Source organism: Mesoplodon mirus (assembly GCF_964341445.2).
Source record: "Mesoplodon mirus genome assembly, chromosome: 12".
Taxonomy (NCBI): Eukaryota; Metazoa; Chordata; class Mammalia; order Artiodactyla; family Ziphiidae; genus Mesoplodon; species Mesoplodon mirus.
In genome coordinates this window covers 51808180-51824180 of record NC_138988.1, presented here as the reverse complement: position 1 = coordinate 51824180, position 16001 = coordinate 51808180, and the positions used below count along the sequence as shown (strand labels likewise).

General features: G+C 38.2%; 1 protein-coding gene across 4 annotated transcripts in view; it reads right to left on the bottom strand.

Annotated features, from left to right (window-relative positions):
• Positions 1–16001, bottom strand: part of CLASP2 (cytoplasmic linker associated protein 2) — a 189340-nt gene that overhangs the window by 97610 nt on the left and 75729 nt on the right. For all 4 annotated transcript variants that reach the window (XM_082637540.1, XM_082637539.1, XM_082637537.1 and 1 more), the window contains exons 11-12: positions 14366–14511; positions 2082–2217 (exon numbers count right to left, since the gene is read on the bottom strand). In XM_082637540.1, coding sequence (XP_082493666.1) covers positions 2082–2217; positions 14366–14511 — 282 coding nt within the window. The remainder of the gene's footprint in view (positions 1–2081; positions 2218–14365; positions 14512–16001) is intronic.

Here is a 16001-nt window from a genome sequence, read left to right as displayed (position 1 = left end):
ACAACGGCCAAGCAGAATTTAGCTCATGAATGTACAATGGATAAATGAAAAGAGATAACCATTTCTAAAGATATTAAAGGGATATTTGACAAGATTCCACATCTATTGCTGACCAAAATTTAGCAAAATAGAAATAGGAGGAAATTCTCAAAACCTAATGTAAAGTATCGAGAAAGTTATCCCAGACATCATATTTAAAGTACTCCCATTAAACTCAGGGATAAAACAAAGATTTCAATAATTTCCACTATTTTTGAACACTGTTTGAAGGTGCCAGATTTAGTGAAGCTTACAAAAATATTAAAACAGAAAGAAACGAACATTTCCGTAGATAGATTCATAGATTTCTTCATAGGCACTGGATTTAATTGCTGGAAAAAACCTTCTGGTACAGCAGTATTAGAAAAAACCATTACTTAACAGGAGAGGACAAACTGATCACAGAAACTGAAAAGGCATTTAAAAAACAGACCCATATATTTATGGAAATTTACTACATGAAAACAGTGATATTTTAAGAAAAGACTGAACTGTAATTCACTACATGCCACTGGGTCAAATGGCTTTGTATTTGGGGGAAAATGAAGTTAGATACCTGTATTTCACACAGAAATAAAACTGAGTTAGATCTAAACCTAAGACACAAAATCATGAAAGTTGTAAACAATTGAATATTTTATAATTGAGAAATGAGGAAGGTTGTTTTAACTATAACAAAAACCACAAAAGGAGCATTGTCTCAAAGCCAAAAAATTTCAAATTTCTATATATAACAAACGATAACTTAAACAATATTTGAAGAACTGACAACTGGTAGAAAATATTTGCAACATAGAATTAACTAACAGTCATCCTTCAGTGTCCACAGGGGTGGTTCCAAGACCCTGGGAGGATCCCAAAATCTGTGGATGCTCAAGTCCCTTATATAAAAATGGTGCAGTATTTGTATAAAACTTACACATATCCTCCTGTATACTTTAAGTCATCTCTAGATTACTTATTATAGTTAATACAATGTAAATGATAAGTAAATAGTTGTAATTACTGTAAATGTTCTATAAATAAATGCCAGCAGGAGGCAAATTCAAGTTTTGCTTTTTGGAACTCTCTGGGATATTTTCCCCCCAAATATTTTTAATCTGAGGTTGGTTGAATCCACAGATGCAGAACCCATGGATAAGGAGGGCTGACTGTTCTTATAACATATAAAAAAGGCCTTAGAAATAAGTGAGGAAAAAAATGCACAAAGTATAAACTGGCAATCCAAAGAAAAACTATTAAAGGGAAAAAAAAACCTAATGTCTCTAATAATCCAAGAAATGCAAAGTAGAATATGAAATTATATTTCAATTATTAAATTTTTAAAACCTTCAAGACACTAATAATGCACAATGTTGGTAAAGGGTGGAGAGAAAGAACTTCATAAACCTCAGGGAGAAGGGAAGCTGCCCAAGTACGTGAAGTTTAAAAAGCAAGTGTAAAAAAAACATTATTTTTATATATATGTAAAATATAAATGCTACATTTACATTTTGTAGTAAATACAGTTTGTATAAGCAAGAACAGAAGTTTGGAAAAGTACATACTGAGTGGCTAGAGTGGTTAGTTGCAGAAGAGCAGAATTCAAGTGTGGAAGATTTATTTTTTTTAACTCTGTTCTTTTGGGCACCTTCAAGATGTGGATGATGAGAAATATTAAGAATTTGTCTGTCATCTTTTACCACTGCCTGTAACTTTTTTACTGTTTTACATTTGCCTGCTACCACCTATAACGTGGTTATACACACACACACACTCACACACATACATGCATATTATGTCTATTATATTCTGTATGCAAGCATGTTTACTTTGTAATCCTCTGTACTATTTAAATGTTCAATAATAACTGTGTATTACTTTTATTATCAGAAAAATAATTCAAAAGTAATTTTCCTTCGGGGTTTAAAAAAATACCAATGATTTATTTAAGTACACTGAGAGAGAGACATACAGACAGAGAGGTGGACAAACACACAAAGAGAAAGAAAAAAGAAAAGAGAAGAAAAGAAAAGAAAAGAAAGGAAAAGAAAAGAACCTACCCGAATTATGAATCTGATTGCTGCACATCCAGAAGTTGCCATGACTTTTGCACTATTGGGGACGAGATTAAAAAGTGTAGGTACAATGGCTTCAGCGCCATGATCAAACTTGTTTCCCAAAACTGTTGAAAGATGGCTATAAAGGAAGACAAAAAAATGTTTTTTAAAAAAATAGTTTAACATTAAATATAGGTAGGACCATACAATTTTAAAATATTCTTTTACTGAATTAACAAAATTTTTATTTTAACCAGTTCCAATGGCAGAAAAACAAAAGAGAGAAAGGCAAGTGCAGATATTACCTATTTCCTTCTTTTCCCCGTCCTTTTACTGCCTAGTGCAAAGTTGAAATTTGGCATTTTAACCATCTCTTTGCAATGGAGAAGTCATCTGATCTCAGAATTTAACCATTAACATGACAGGTAAAACACTCAGCTCTGATTGTCCTGAACTTTAGTCTTTAACCATTGGATATTTCCGTTCCGATGCCCCAATATCAATCTTAAATTCAACTTATTTTACAAATAAGTAAAATCTTTCCCAAATCAGTACTCCTCTATTTCTTTCTTTTTTTAAAAAAAAATTTTATTGGGCTTCCCTGGTGGCGCAGTGGTTGAGAGTCTGCCTGCCGATGCAGGGGACACGGGTTCGTGCCCCGGTCTGGGAAGATCCCACATGCCGTGGAGCGGCTGGGCCCGTGAGCCATGGCCGTTGAGCCTGCGCGTCCGGAGCCTGTGCTCCGCAACGGGGAGAGGCCACAACAGTGAGAGGCCCGCGTACCGCAAAAACATAAATAAATAAATAAATAAATAAATAAATAAATTTATTTATTTTGGGCTGTGTTGGGTCTTCATTGCTGCATGCGGGCTTTCTCTAGTTGTGGTGAGCGGGGGCTACTCTTCATTGCATGTGTGGGCTTCTCATTGTGGTGGCTTCTTCTGTTGTGGAGCATGGGCTCTAGGCGCATGGGCTTCAGCAGTTGTGGTGTGCAGGCTCAGTAGTTGTGGCTCACGGGCTCTAGAGCACAGGCTCAGTAGTTGTGGTGCATGGGCTTAGTTGCTCTGTGGCATGTGGGATCTACTCGGACCAGTGATCAAACCCGTGTCCCCTGCATTCGCAGGCGGATTTTTAACCACTGTGCCACCAGGGAAGTCCCAGTACTCCTCTATTTCTATTAATGAGAAATATTAATATTTCGGTCACAAATACTCCCTGACATCTTTGGTGTAGGATTTCAGAATTCTTGATTGAAAACAGAACTCTACCATACATTGATTAGTTGGGTGACTCTAAGGACATCTGTCTTCTCTTTCCAAATTTGTAGTTAAACAACTAAGCCAGGCTAATTAATTTAATATGATTTTGGGTAAAACACTTAGGAAGAATGCTGTAATTACAGTTCTGACAATGTTTGTGGAATTATTTAATTTCTATATACTTATATCTTATTTAAAATACATGGTTGGGGTACAGTTAGTTCCAGAATTTCAGGTTCCTGGTTCAAAGAGGTACTCAGACTCAGACTTACTTACTAGTGTTCAGTTATACCTTCAGTTTTCCAATGTGAAACTCAAATCAGAAGCAGTGAGGTGCCACCTGTGTCCAGATGTTGCTGTCTTCCTTTAAAGAGTGTAAGAGTTTTATTCTGGTAGGCCAGTGATATACTTTGGAATCAGCTTGATCTTTATAAGCTTACTGGGAGGGGTGGCCTGAGAATACTGCAGAGTACTCAGCTTCCAGAGTAGCCTGAACAGTCCTATTCCTATACAACAGCCTTTCTGGGGTCTCTACTGAATGCCCTGGGTGTTCAACGTTTCTCCAGTCTGGCTCGTCAGAACTTGAACCTCTCCCGGCCCAGGTGAACTCTGGGAATTGTTGTTTATCTTATAGCTTCCAGTAGTTCTTTCCAGGAGTTGTACCTTTCGCATGCACAGATTAGTATTCAACTAGACTCATGGGATCCCCTATGCAGATTTCTATAGCTCTTTTTCTGTATATCTCTCCTCTCCAGTGTTCTGCACTGCAAATTTTAGCCACTTCAGCTTTCGGAACCTCCAATCTGTTTCTTCTTCAACTCAGTAAGACTGCCTTGCTCTGCCTGCATTCTCCCTCCCTCTCCACGGTCCAGAAAATGCATCCAGGTCAAAACTGTGCTGATCATACTGTTCAACTGACTTGTTTGTTTCAAGAATTACACTCCTGCTCTGCCTGCTGTCCATCATCTGTACACAGTTGTCTTAACATATTTTCTCCAGTTTTCTGCAAGAGGGCTAATCTTGTACCAGTTGTTGCATCATGGCAAGAAGCAGAATTCTCATCACGGACTATTTTTGAAGGTTACAATTTGTGGATTTTTGTTTTGTTTTGCTATCAAGAGATATTCAATTATTTCGGTATATTGACTTGTATCTAGCAATCTTGCTATATATTCCCTTAATTATGATAAGTTATCTATCAATTCTTATCAGTTTCTGCATGGATAGTTATATCATTTGTTTTTTTTTTCTTATTCTTTTCTGTTATGGTTTATTACAGGATATTGAATATAGTTCCCTGTTCTACACAGTAGGACCTTGTTGTTTATCCATTCTCTATATAATAGTTTGTGTCTGCTAGTCCCAAACTCCCAAGCCAACATTCCCCCACCCACACTCCCCCTTGGCAACCACAAGTCTGTTCTCTATGTCTGTGACTCTGTTTCTGGTTCATAGATAGGTTCATTTATGTCATATTTTAAGTGATATAAGTGATATCATATAGTACTTATCTTTTTCTTTCTGACTTACTTCACTTAGTATGATAAACTCTAGTTGCATCCATCCATGTTGCTGCAAATGGCATTATTCTTTTTTATGGCTGAGTAATATTCCATTGTATATGTATACCACATCTTCTTTATCCATTCACCTGTCGATGACATTTAGGTTGTTTCCATGTCTTGGCTATTGTAAATAGTGCTGCTATGAACATAGGTCGTGCGTGTATCTTTTTGAATTATGGTTTTGTCTGGGTATATGTCCAGGAGTGGGATGGTTGGATCATATAGTAACTCTATTTTTAGTTTTTTGAGGAACCTCCATACTGTTCTCCATAGTGGCTGCACCAACATACATTCCCATTAACAGTGTAGGAGGGTTCCCTTTTCTCCACATCCTCTCCAGCATTTGTTATTTGTAGACTATTTAATGGTGGCCATTCTGACTGTTGTGAGTTGGTACCTCACTGGAGTTTTGATTTGCATTTCTCTAATGATTAGCAATGCTTGAGGATCTTTTCATGTGCCTATTGGCCATCTGTATGTCTTCTTTGGAGAAATGTCTATTTAGGTCTTCTGCCCATTTTTTGATTGAGTTGTTTGTTTTTTTGATGTTGAGTTGTATGAGCTGTTTGTATATTTTGGAAATTAAGCCCTTGTTGGTCACATCATTTGCAAATATTTTCTCCTAGTCCATAGGTTGTCTTTTTGTTTTGTTTATGGTTTCCTTTGCTGTACAATAGCTTATAAGTTTGATTAGGTCCCATTTGTTTATTTTGGCCTTTATTTCCATTGCCTTAGGAGCTGGCCTAAGAAAACATTAGTGTGATTTATGTCAAAGAATGTTTTGCCGACTTTCTCTTATAGGAGTTTTAGGGGTCATGGCTTATATTTTAACCTGCAGGGGTTTTTTTTGTTTGTTTGTTTTTGTTTTTTTTGGCTGCGTTGGGTCTACGTTGCTGCGTGTAGGCTCCCTCTAGTTGCAGCAAGCGGGGGGCAGTCCCCATCGCAGTGCACAGGCCTCTCATTGCAGTGGCCTCTCTTACTGCAGAGCACGGGCTCCAGGAGCATGAGCCTTAGCAGTTGCAGCACACAGGCTCAGCAGTTGTGGCCTGAGGGCTCCAGAGCACAGGCCCAGTAGTTGTGGCGCCCGGGCCTAGTTGCTCCGCGGCATGTGGGATCTTCCTGGACCAGAGCTCGAACCCACATTCCCTGCATTGGCAGGCGGACTCTCAACCACTGCACCACCAGGGAAGTCCCTAACCTGGAGGTTTTAAACTCTATCTTAATATCTAGTCCCACTAGAGATTGCCAATGAGTTTTTAAAATGTAACTACATAACACACCATTGTAAAGCAATTATACTCCAATAAAGATGTTAAAAAAAATGTAACTACAAATTCTGCTACTAAAAACACCTCCCACAGGCTTATCTTTAAGAACTCCCCTCTGCTCCTGGTTTAATCTAGCATATTAGTCTTATTACCACAGGGTTACAGATAAGCTGTGAGAGAGCAGTTTGTAACCTTTGTCCAATAGCAGCCTTTCAACAAGTGGGTGAAAAAAAGCACTGGAGCTCCTCTGCTCAGCTCGCCATGACACTGCATGTCTCTTGTGTGAGGCACAAGGCACGAGATACTCTATGCAGCAGACTCTACTGATTCTCTTAGAAACTCTACCACAAAACTATTCCTCTCACATAGGCAGATCACAGAAATGGTCTTAGAAAATTGGTCTTTGTAGCTTTCAATTTGTGCAAATGGGCACGATTACCATCCTGAAGGCTATTCCTAGGTTATAAACCAAAGAGCAAGTTGTCTTCTCCAGACATTAAAATAGGAAGAAGGATTCTTTTTTTATAATGGTTCAAAGATAGTATAGAAACTTTGATAAAGGACACTCACTCTATATGCATATAAGGATACCAGTTTTGCTACACTATGGCCTGAATTCATTATTCTTTTCTTTCTAATTAAAATTGCAGTCTAGGATATTTTGATCTCTCTTTTTACATTTCATTTATTATAAGTGGATACTTACTGTTAAGGATGCTAGGTTTCCTTGGCAAACTCTTTTTATTTTATGTTTTTTTATTTTTAATTTTTTAATTTTTTGCTTTATAACAAATTTAATCAGTTATACATATACATATATCCCCATATCCCCTCCCTTTTGTGTCTCCCTCCCACCCTCCCTATCCCACCCCTCCAGGCGGTCACAAAGCACAGAGCTGATCTCCCTGTGCTATGCGGCTACTTCCCACTAGCTATCTACCTTACACTTGGTAGTGTATATATGTCCATGCCTCTCTTTCACTTTGTCACAGCTTACCCTTCCCCCTCCCCATATCCTCCAGTCCATTCTCTAGTAGGTCTGTGTCTTTATTCCTGTCTTACCCCTAGGTTCTTCATGACATTTTTTTTCTTAAATTCCATATATATGTGTCAGCATACAGTATTTGTCTTTCTCTTTCTGACTTACTTCACTTTGTATGACAGACTCTAGGTCCATCCACCTCATTACAAATAGCTCAATTTCATTTCTTTTTATGGCTGTGTAATATTCCATTGTATATATGTGCCACATCTTCTTTATCCATTCATCCGATGATGGACACTTAGGTTGTTTCCATCTCCGGGCTGTAAATAGGGCTGCTATGAACATTTTGGTACATGTCTCTTTTTGAATTATGGTTTTCTCAGGGTATATGCCCAGTAGTGGGATTGCTGGGTCATATGATAGTTCTATTGGTAGTTTTTTAAGGAACCTCCATATCGTTCTCCATAGTGGCTGTACCAATTCACATTCCCACCAGCAGTGCAAGAGTGTTCCCTTTTCTCCACACCCTCTCCAGCATTTATTGTTTCTAGATTTTTTGATGATGGCCATTCTGACTGGTGTGAGATGATATCTCATTGTAGTTTTGATTTGCATTTCTCTAATGAGTAAAGATATTGAGCATCCTTTCATGTGTTTGTTGGCAGTCTGTATATCTTCTGTGGAGAAATGTCTATTTAGGTGTTCTGCCCATTTTTGGATTGGGTTGTTTGTTTTTTTGTTATTGAGCTGCATGAGCTGCTGATAAATTTTGGAGATTAATCCTTTGTCAGTTGCTTCATTTGCAAATATTTTCTCCCATTCTGAGGGTTGTCTTTTGGTCTTGTTTATGGTTTCCTTTGCTGTGCAAAAGCTTTTAAGTTTCATTAGGTCCCATGTGTTTATTTTTGTCTTTATTTCCATTTCTCTAGGAGGTGGGTCAAAAAGGATCTTGCTGTGATTTATGTCATAGAGTGTTCTGCCTATGTTTTCCTCTAAGAGTTTGATAGTGTCTGGCCTTACATTTAGGTCTTTAATCCATTTTGAGCTTATTTTTGTGTATGGTGTTAGGGAGTGATCTAATCTCATACTTTTACATGTCCCTATCCAGTTTTCCCAGCACCACTTATTGAAGAGACTGGCCTTTCTCCACTGTACATTCCTGCCTCCTTTATCAAAGATAAGGTGACCATATGTCCGTGGGTTTATCTCTGGGCTTTCTATCCTGTTCCATTGATCTATCTTTCTGTTTTTGTGCCAGTACCATACTGTCTTGATTACTGTAGCTTTGTAGTATAGTCTGAAGTCAGGGAGCCTGATTCCTCCAGCTCCGTTTTTCGTTCTCAAGATTGCTTTGGCTATTCGGGGTCTTTTGTGTTTCCATACAAATTGTGAAATTTTTTGTTTTAGTTCTGTGAAAAATGCCAGTGGTAGTTTGATAGGGATGGCATTGAATCTGTAGATTGCTTTGGGTAGTAGAGTCATTTTCACAATGTTGATTCTTCCAATCCAAGAACATGGTACATCTCTCCATCTATTTGTATCATCTTTAATTTCTTTCATCAGTGTCTTATAATTTTGTGCATACAGGTCTTTTGTCTCCTCAGGTAGGTTTATTCCTAGATATTTTATTCTTTTTGTTGCAATGGTAAATGGGAGTGTTTCCTTGATTTCACTTTCAGATTTTTCATCATTAGTATATAGGAATGCCAGAGATTTCTGTGCATTAATTTTGTATCCAGCTACTTTACCAAATTCATTGATTAGCTCTAGTAGTTTTCTGGTAGCATCTTTAGGATTCTCTATGTATAGTATCATGTCATCTGAAAACAGTGACAGCTTTACTTCTTCTTTTCCGATTTGGATTCCTTTTATTTCCTTTTCTTCTCTGATTGCTGTGGCTAAAACTTCCAAAACTAGGTTGAATAAGAGTGGTGAGAGTGGGCAACCTTGTTTTGTTCCTGATCTTAGTGGAAATGGTTTCAGTTTTTCACCATTGAGGACGATGCTGGCTGTGGGTTTGTCATATATGGCCTTTATTATGTTGAGGAAAGTTCCCTCTATGCCTACTTTCTGCAGGGTTTTTATCATAAATGGGTGTTGAATTTTGTCGAAAGCTTTCTCTGCATCTATTGAGATGATCATATGGTTTTTCTCCTTCAATTTGTTAATATGGTGTATCACGTTGATTGATTTGCGTATATTGAAGAATCCTCGCATTCCTGGAATAAACCCCACTTGATCATGGTGTATGATCCTTTTAATGTGCTGTTGGATTCTGTTTGCTAGTATTTTGTTGAGGATTTTTGCATCTATGTTCATCAGTGATATTGGCCTGTAGTTTTCTTTCTTTGTGACATCCTTGTCTGGTTTTGGTATCAAGGTGATGATGGCCTCGTAGAATGAGTTTGGGAGTGTGCCTCCCTCTGCTATATTTTGGAAGAGTTTGAGAAGGATAGGTGTTAGCTCTTCTCTAAATGCTTGATAGAATTCGCCTGTGAAGCCATCTGGTCCTGGGCTTTTGTTTGTTGGAAGATTTTTTATCACAGTTTCAATTTCAGTGCTTGTGATTGGTCTGTTCATATTTTCTATTTCTTCCTGATTCAGTCTTGGCAGGTTGTGCATTTCTAAGAATTTGTCCATTTCTTCCAGGTTGTCCATTTTATTGGCATAGAGTTGCTTATAGTAATCTCTCATGATCTTTTGTATTTCTGCAGTGTCAGTTGTTACTTCTCCTTTTTCATTTCTAATTCTATTGATTTGAGTCTTCTCCCTTTTTTTCTTGATGAGTCTGGCTAATGGTTTATCAATTTTGTTTATCTTCTCAAAGAACCAGCTTTTAGTTCTATTGATCTTTGCTATCATTTCCTTCATTTCTTTTTCATTTATTTCTGATCTGATTTTTATGATTTCTTTCCTTCTGCTAACTTTGGGATGTTTTTGTTCTTCTTTCTCTAATTGCTTTAGGTGAAAGGTTAGGTTGTTTATTCAAGATGTTTCCTGTTTCTTAAGGTGGGATTGTATTGCTATAAACTTCCCTCTTAGAACTGCTTTTGCTGCATCCCATAGGTTTTGGGTCGTCGTGTCTCCATTGTCATTTGTTTCTAGGTATTTTTTAATTTCCTCTTTGATTTCTTCAGTGATCACTTCGTTATTAAGTAGTGTATTGTTTAGCCTCCATGTGTTTCTATTTTTTACAGATCTTTTCCCGTAATTGATATCTAGTCTCATAGCATTGTGGTCGGAAAAGACACTTGATACAATTTCAATTTTCTTAAATTTACCAAGGCTTGATTTGTGACCCAAGATATGATCCATCCTGGAGAATGTTCCATGAGCACTTGAGAAAAATGTGTATTCTGTTGTTTTTGGAGGGAATGTCCTATAAATATCAATTAAGTCCATCTTGTTTAATGTATCATTTAAAGCTTGTGTTTCCTTATTTATTTTCATTTCGGATGATCTGTCCATTGGTGAAAGTGGGGTGTTAAAATCCCCTACTATGATTGTGTTACTGTCGATTTCTCCTTTTATGGCTGTTAGTATTTGCCTTATGTATTGAGGTGCTCCTATGTTGGGTGCATAAATATTTACAATTGTTATATCTTCTTCTTGGATCGATCCCTTGATCATTATGTAGTGTCCTTCTTTGTCTCTTCTAGCAGTCTTTATTTTAAAGTCTATTTTGTCTGATATGAGAATTGCTACTCCAGCTTTCTTTTGGTTTCCATTTGCATGGAATATCTTTTTCCATCCCCTTACTTTCAGTCTGTATGTGTCTCTAGGTCTGAAGTGGGTCTCTTGTAGACAGCATATAGATGGGTCTTGTTTTTGTATCCATTCAGCCAATCTGTGTCTTTTGGTGGGAGCATTTAGTCCATTTACATTTAAGGTAATTATTGATATGTATGTTCCTATTCCCATTTTCTTAATTGTTTTGGGTTCGTTATTGTAGGTCTTTTCCTTCTGTTGTGTTTCTTGCCTAGAGAAGTTCCTTTAGCATTTGTTGTAAAGCTGGTTTGGTGGTGCTGAACTCTCTCAGCTTTTGCTTGTCTGTAAACGTTTTAATTTCTCCATCAAATCTGAATGAGATCCTTGCTGGGTAGAGTAATCTTGGTTGCAGGTTTTTCTCCTTCATCACCTTAATTATGTCTTGCCACTCCCTTCTGGCTTGTAGAGTTTCTGCTGAGAGATCAGCTGTTATCCTGATGGGGATTCCCTTGTGTGTTATTTGTTGTTTTTGCCTTGCTGCTTTTAATATGATTTCTTTGTGTTTAATTTTTGACAGTTTGATTAATATGTGTCTTGGCGTATTTCTCCTTGGATTTATTCTGTATGGGACTGTCTGTGCCTCCTGGACTTGATTAACTATTTCCTTTCCCATATTGGGGAAGTTTTCAACTATAATCTCTTCAAATATTTTCTCAGTCCCTTTCTTTTTCTCTTCTTCTTCTGGAACCCCTATAATTCGAACGTTGGTGCGTTTAATGTTGTCCCAGAGGTCTCTGAGACTGTCCTCTGTTCTTTTCATTCTTTTTTCTTTATTTTGCTCTGCAGCAGTTATTTCCACTATTTTATCTTCCACCTCACTTATCCGTTCTTCTGCCTCAGTTATTCTGCTATTGATCCCATCTAGAGTATTTTTCATTTCATTTATTGTGTTTTTAATCGATGCTTGATTCATCTTTAGTTCTTCTAGGTCCTTGTTAACTGTTTCTTGCATTTTGTCTATTCTATTTCCAAGATTTTGGATCTTGGAAATAGAATCTTGGATCATCTTTACCATCATTATTCTGAATTCTTTTTCAGGTAGACTGCCTATTACCTCTTCATTTGTTAGGTCGGGTGGGTTTTTATCTTGCTCCTTCTCCTGCTGTGTGTTTTTCTGTCTTCTCATTTTGCTTATGTTACTGTGTTTGGGGTCTCCTTTTTGCACGCTGCAGGTTCGTAGTTCCCGTTGTTTTTGGTGTCTGTCCCCAGTGGCTAAGGTTGGTTTAGTGGGTTGTGTAGGCTTCCTGGTGGAGGGGAGTAGTGCCTGTGTTCTGGTGGATGAGGCTGGATCTTGTCTTTCTGGTGGGCAGGTCCACGTCTGGTGGTGTGTTTTGGGGTGTCTGCAGACTTTTTATGATTTTAGGCCACCTCTCTGCTAATGGGTAGGGTTGAGTTCCTATCTTGCTAGTTGTTTGGCATAGGGTGTCCAGCACTGTAGCTTGCTGGTCGTTGAGTGAAGCTGGGTGCTGGTGTTGAGATGGAGATCTCTGGAAGATTTTCGCCGTTTGATATTATGTGGAGCTGGGAGGTCTCTTGTGGACCAGTGTCCTGAAGTTGGCTCTCCCACCTCAGAGGCACAGCACTGACTCCTGGCTCCTCAATTTGGGATGATTTGTTGTCTATTCATGTATTCCACAGATGCAGGGTACATCAAGTTGATTGTGGAGGTTTAATCCGCTGCTTCTGAGGCTGCTGGGAGAGGTTTCCCTTTCTCTTCTTTGTTCTCACAGCTCCTGGGTCTCAGCTTTGGATTTGGCCCCGCCTCTGCGTGTAGGTCGCCGGAGGGCATCTGTTCTTCGCTCAGACAGGACACGGTTAAAGGAGCAGCCTCTTCGGGGACTCTGGCTCACTCAGGCCGGGCGGGAGGGAGGGGCACGGAGTGCGGGGCAAGCCTGCAGCGGCAGAGGTCAGCGTGACGTTGCACCAGCCCGAGGCGCGCCATGTGTTCTCCCAGGGAAGCCGCCCCTGGATCCCGGGACCCCGGCAGTGGCGGGCTGCACAGGCTCCCGGAAGGGCGGTGTGGACAGTGACCTGCGCTCGCACACAGGCTTCTTGGCGGCAGCAGCAGCAGTCCCAGCATCCCACGCCTGTCACTGGGCTCCGCGCTTTCAGTCGCGACTCACGCCCGTCTGTGGAGCCCCTTTAAGCAGTGCTCTTAATCCCCTCTCCTCGCGCACCAGGAAACCAAGAGGGAAGAAAAAGTCTCTTGCCTCTTCGGCAGCTCCAGAGTTTTCCCGGACTCCCTCCCGGCTAGCTGTGGCACATTAGCCCCCTTCAGGCTGAGTTCTCGCCGCCAGCCCCAGTCCTCTCCCTGCGCTCTGACCGAAGCCCGAGCCTCAGCTTCCGGCGCCGCCCGCCCCGGCGGGCGAGCAGACAAGCCTCTCGGGCTGGTGAGTGCCGCTCAGCACCGATCCTCTGTGCGGGAATCTCTCCGCTTTGCCCTACCCAGGTATGTGGGGAGTTTCTTGCCTTTTGGGAGGTCTGGGGTCTTCTGCCAGCGTTCAGTAGGTGTTCTGTAGGAGTTGTTCCACGTGTAGGTGTATTTCTGGTGTACCCGTGGGGAGGAAGGTGATCTCCCCTTGGCAAACTCTTCATAAACCTTACCAACTGTGAGATTATCACTTGTGTGTTCACACACAGTAATACTGCTCTTCAAGGGGGTTACATTCCAACTAAGACACAATGGCTAGCAGAGTTGTCTTTTAATCAGAACCTGAAATATGTAACCAAGGAGATGGGTCCAAGATGGCAGAGTAGAAGGACGTGAAGTCTATCATTTTTTAATAAGGGCAGTTTTGTTCCTTTTCTTGCAATCCTCATAGTTTTTATTTCCTGAGAGGTTTTTTATTTGTTTGTTTATTCTGTTCTGACTAGGACATCTAGTACAATCCAGATTATGAATATTAATAGTTGGCATCTTTGTGTTCCCTCTCTTCAAAGGAATACAACAACATATACAACAAAGTATTCTGGTTGGGAGAAGTGGTAAAAGGAGTTTAAGTGTTCTACCATCCTTAAATTTTAGAAAAATATAAACATACAGAATAGGTTTAGACTTTGATAAGTTTATGATGCACGTTATAATTCCAAGACAACTGCTAAAATATCAGAAATAAAAAGCTTAATATCCAAATTAGCAAAGAGAAAGTTACATATAGCCAGTTCTCAGACCCATTCACTTTCTTCTTATACTCACAGAGTTAGTGACCAAAAACCCACCAGTAGACTTTAGACATATAAACATATTTTAAGGTTGGTATAAAGTGCTATTAAGAAAGATTTTATTTTAATCACACAAATTTAATCCTTATATATATGATTTTTGGAACATATATATGCTTTTTGGGGGTTATCCTGCTAGTGCTTTACTGAATAATCACTGAATCAATAAGTACAAAATTCATTCATAAAAAATACTTATCACGAAAAAGAATATACTTACGCCACAGTAATGCAAGCTTCTCTAACCACCTGGGATCTAAGATCCTTAGCTGAAAGTTTAAGTGCTCCATCCAACAAGCGTAAATGTTGGAAAAAGCAATCATATTGTGCAGCTCCAGCAACAAGCAATGATCGAATTTTCTTAAGCTGAAATAGAGAGAATTTTCATTACTGACATTAAAAAGTGGCAGTGCAAAAAAAAAAAAAAAAACTACCTAAACTTCACTACTGGAACAAAATTAAAAATTTTTTCATTATATTTCATTATATAGTCAGACATTTTAACAGCATTAAATGTATCTTATAAATAAACATGCAAACAAACAAAAAAGCTTTCTGGAAAAGAACATTATAGATTTAATTATATGCATAATAGACATGTAACGTATGAGTAGGTAAGTAAATTTTAAAGTTTTAAGGGAGTCTTTTCAAAATTGTCACAAAATACACATTAAAATAAAATTTACCATTTTAACCATTTTAAAGTATACAACTTAGTGGCAATAAGTACATTCAAAATGTTGTGCAACCATCATCACTATCTACTAAGAAGCCTATTTTTAAAACAACCAAATTTGGAAACTATATTCATCCATAAGCAAAAGTAAAAAATCAAAAGGATCAACCATTAAGTCATCATCATCTCCAATATTTTAACATTATCACACTTACTTTGTGACACAAATAGCTCTTTCTCCCTATTTCTAAACCTTTAAGAATAGGATTGCCAAATGTTTTCCATATAAACATCATACATACCTAATAAAATTAATCAGTCAATTGAGATACACTCAGGTGCACATCTGTGCTCACACATACAAGCTAAAAGTTTACCTATCATACCCATTATTATGTATAATTTCATATTAAATTCTGTGGTTTTCTAAATTTTTAAAGGTATCTTTAAAGTTAAAGATGAATTAAGGATGGAAAACATAAAAATAAAATACTGTGGATATTAGAAAAACATCTGAAAGAATAGTTATACAATCTTAGGGTATATAAGGTAGGCAAACTATCATAAGCAGAAGAGAAATCAGAAGGCATCTAAACAACTAAAAAAAATTACAATATGGTAGGAAAAAATTATCTGCAATATATAAGTACAATACACAAGGAATGACGGTAAAATAAGAAAAAGACAAATAACCAAATATTAAATTGGGCAAAATAAATATAAGAAAATGTGTTCAACCTTACTAGTGATAAGCAAATGCAAATTACAACAAAGACACATCATTTGCCTTCATTAGATTGGCAAAGGTTAAAAAGACTCGATAGCACCCAGTAATAGCTCTTACTGTTAAGATCATGGATGCCTAATACCTTTGTTCAAGATATTTTGGAAATGTCTACTAAAATAAAATTGCATCTACTATTTACCCACCAATCCACTTTTAAAAATTTAACCTACAAAAATAAAAACACCATTGTTATGAATATGTGCAAGGATGTTTATTGCAATATTGTTAAAACAGCACAAAATATAAAAACAAGTCCATCCAAGTTTCTAGAAACATACAGCCCACCAAAACTGAATCAAGAATAAATAGATAATTTGAACAGTCCAATTGCTAGGAGTGAAATAGAATCTGCAATAAAAAAAACTCCCTGCAAACAAAGTCCAGGACTGGATG